The 2346-nt window shown below is 34.0% G+C and overlaps 1 protein-coding gene across 3 annotated transcripts in view; it reads left to right on the top strand.

Moving 5' to 3' along the window:
• The window catches only part of LOC100186714 (mannose-P-dolichol utilization defect 1 protein), an 18109-nt gene that overhangs the window by 2285 nt on the left and 13478 nt on the right, over positions 1-2346 (top strand). Inside the window, exons 3-5 of one of the 3 annotated variants that reach the window (XM_026838218.1) lie at positions 78-210; positions 759-819; positions 1962-2105. In XM_026838218.1, coding sequence (XP_026694019.1) covers positions 78-210; positions 759-819; positions 1962-2105 — 338 coding nt within the window. The remainder of the gene's footprint in view (positions 1-77; positions 211-758; positions 820-1961; positions 2106-2346) is intronic. The other 2 variants (XM_009863844.3, XM_009863846.3) reach the window with 2 other exon arrangements.

The raw sequence follows: 2346 nt of genomic DNA, 5'->3' as shown, positions 1-2346 counted from the left end.
TTTTTAATTGTTTACAGCTGCTGAGCTGACCATGTATGCTCACCAAATAATATGAGTAAGCCTATATATTTTTTCAGTAAAGGTTCCTCAAATTATAAAAATAATAAGCGCCAAAAGTGCTGTTGGTGTCAGTTTTACTTCATTGTTATTGGAAATCTACGCAGTCACAACTTTCTTTGCTTACAGTCTCGCAAAAGATTTCCCGTTCAGGTGTGTTTTGCTGGATTTATTTTTCTTTTTTGTTTCATATTGAAATTGACCATAATATCTGTGTATTATGCACCAATGTAATAATAATAACTTTATTTGTGTTGTGTTCTTGGGTTTGTATTAAGACGCCAAATTGTAGAATGAAAACTAAGGCGAGCACACACGCATATAAAGGGCACTAAATTGCGACATAGCGACACTGATTACTACATAACTACACAATTAATAATGAAACACGACACAATTAATAATGAGGCACGCTGACTGCGGCACATTGCGCAAGTCACGTGGCTAAGGCATGCCAGTGCCTTTCTGTCGCGGGTGTGCTCGGAGGCGTGTCCATAACAATTTGTATCTTCGATTATGGTAGCGAAGATTTAGAAACATTTTAAACAAAAAGACAGGATATAGCGACAGAACAACGGTTGTTAAAACACGCTTACAGTTAAAAAATTTAAACATGTCTAATGGCCCACTAAACAATAAAAGATTTATTTAATCAAATTAACTGCACAGAGATGAAATATAATACATTGTATTTGTTTCAGTACTTGGGGCGATGCATTTTTCTTGATGTTGCAAAATGTGTTCATTGGAGCTATGATCCAGGTAAATAAAAGTTAATGTTTAGCTATGTTTGTGATATCATGATATGCAATACATTATCATGATATGCAATACATAAAAGTTAATGTTTAGCTATGTTTGTGATATCATGATATGCAATACATTAATCATCAACCATGCATATCTTGTGTGAACAAAAAAACTACACGTCAAAATGAAGATGGTTGTCACAACCATGTAAAAAATCTTTTTTGTCTCGCTGTGCGAGATACTTTTCAACCTAGTTATGAGTTGTTTTAAATGCCAACTACCTAAAATTAATAAAATACCACAAAAAAATCACCCACAATATTACAAACATGGTATTGGTAACTTTTAAGTGTGTATGTAAAAGAGTATCCGTGTTATACCTACTGTCATTTCCCCGCCATGTGAGAATAAAGAAACTGCACGTTCATTTAAACAGAGCCATACCATTAAAAAATTATGTTCGTCCAAACTGTAAATAATTCACCAAAGCATATTATTTTTTAAAGGAAATGTAGTAATATATTATAAATTGGTTCCACTTCAAATATTTTTTAATTTGTCCACCACTGATGTTTTGAATTGTTTAGTAACCTAATAACCTGACTGATAACTACTGCAGTAGCAGTGAAAATGTGTTAGGTTCGTTAACCTCTCATGTCATTATTTTCCGCCTAATTTTGTGACTATGGTCCCTCAGCAATTGGTGGTAAATTGTCACTAGTTTTAGAGACGCTGCTGTTCTCTCTTACAATTTGGCAGCTGTTTTTTTATTACAATAGGCACTCCTTTGTTGTAATTGAAAGTAACTTGGTTATGTTTGCATGCCGGGACAATGATAGTAACATTACAATGCTAGTTTTCTGTTTCGTACACTGCTTTGTGCTTTTTTTTCTGCGATGCCTCACAATTTCGGAAACTCATAAAATCACTGTGTTAAACTCTCATGGGACAACTGGGGTAACTATCTTGCCCAAGACATACCCAACCATGGTGGTAGTGTAGAGCTTCAATTCCATGTACTATGGTATAGACTCTAAAGGCAAACACTGTGCTCCAGTTAATTGCAATCTCAAAACACCAAGATAATCAAGTGCCAATTTTGTAATCGATCAAATGATATTTTCAAAAACATAACACAAATCCTTTAATTTCAGCATTATAAAGGCAAAACTGGTACAGGCGGTGCATTTGTTGTGTTGTATTCAACCATAGTATATATTCTAATCTCTGGTTTCACACCTTTGTCTGTGTTATCTGCACTTCAAGCAAGTCAAATGCCAGCTGTGGTTATATCTAAGGTGAGCCTGGTGTTTATAGTCAGTAATAATGATATACAGTAGGGTTGGGGTTTCCTTTAGCACATAATATACAAAACAATTAACAACGGTCTAAGGGAGTTGAGGAAACGGTTTTATAATTTTTTGTTTGCGACCAAATAAAATGTAAAAATTCATTGAAAAGTTATCTATTTTTTTTCCACCCTACTATAAATAATTTTGTTATATAAGTAGAACTGATTTCGATTGTTTTGGCTTGGAA

Source organism: Ciona intestinalis, chromosome 1 (genome assembly GCF_000224145.3).
Source record: "Ciona intestinalis chromosome 1, KH, whole genome shotgun sequence".
Lineage (NCBI taxonomy): Eukaryota > Metazoa > Chordata > Ascidiacea > Phlebobranchia > Cionidae > Ciona > Ciona intestinalis.
The sequence above is the reverse complement of the archived record's forward strand: the minus strand, read 5'-3'. Positions and strand labels throughout refer to the sequence as shown.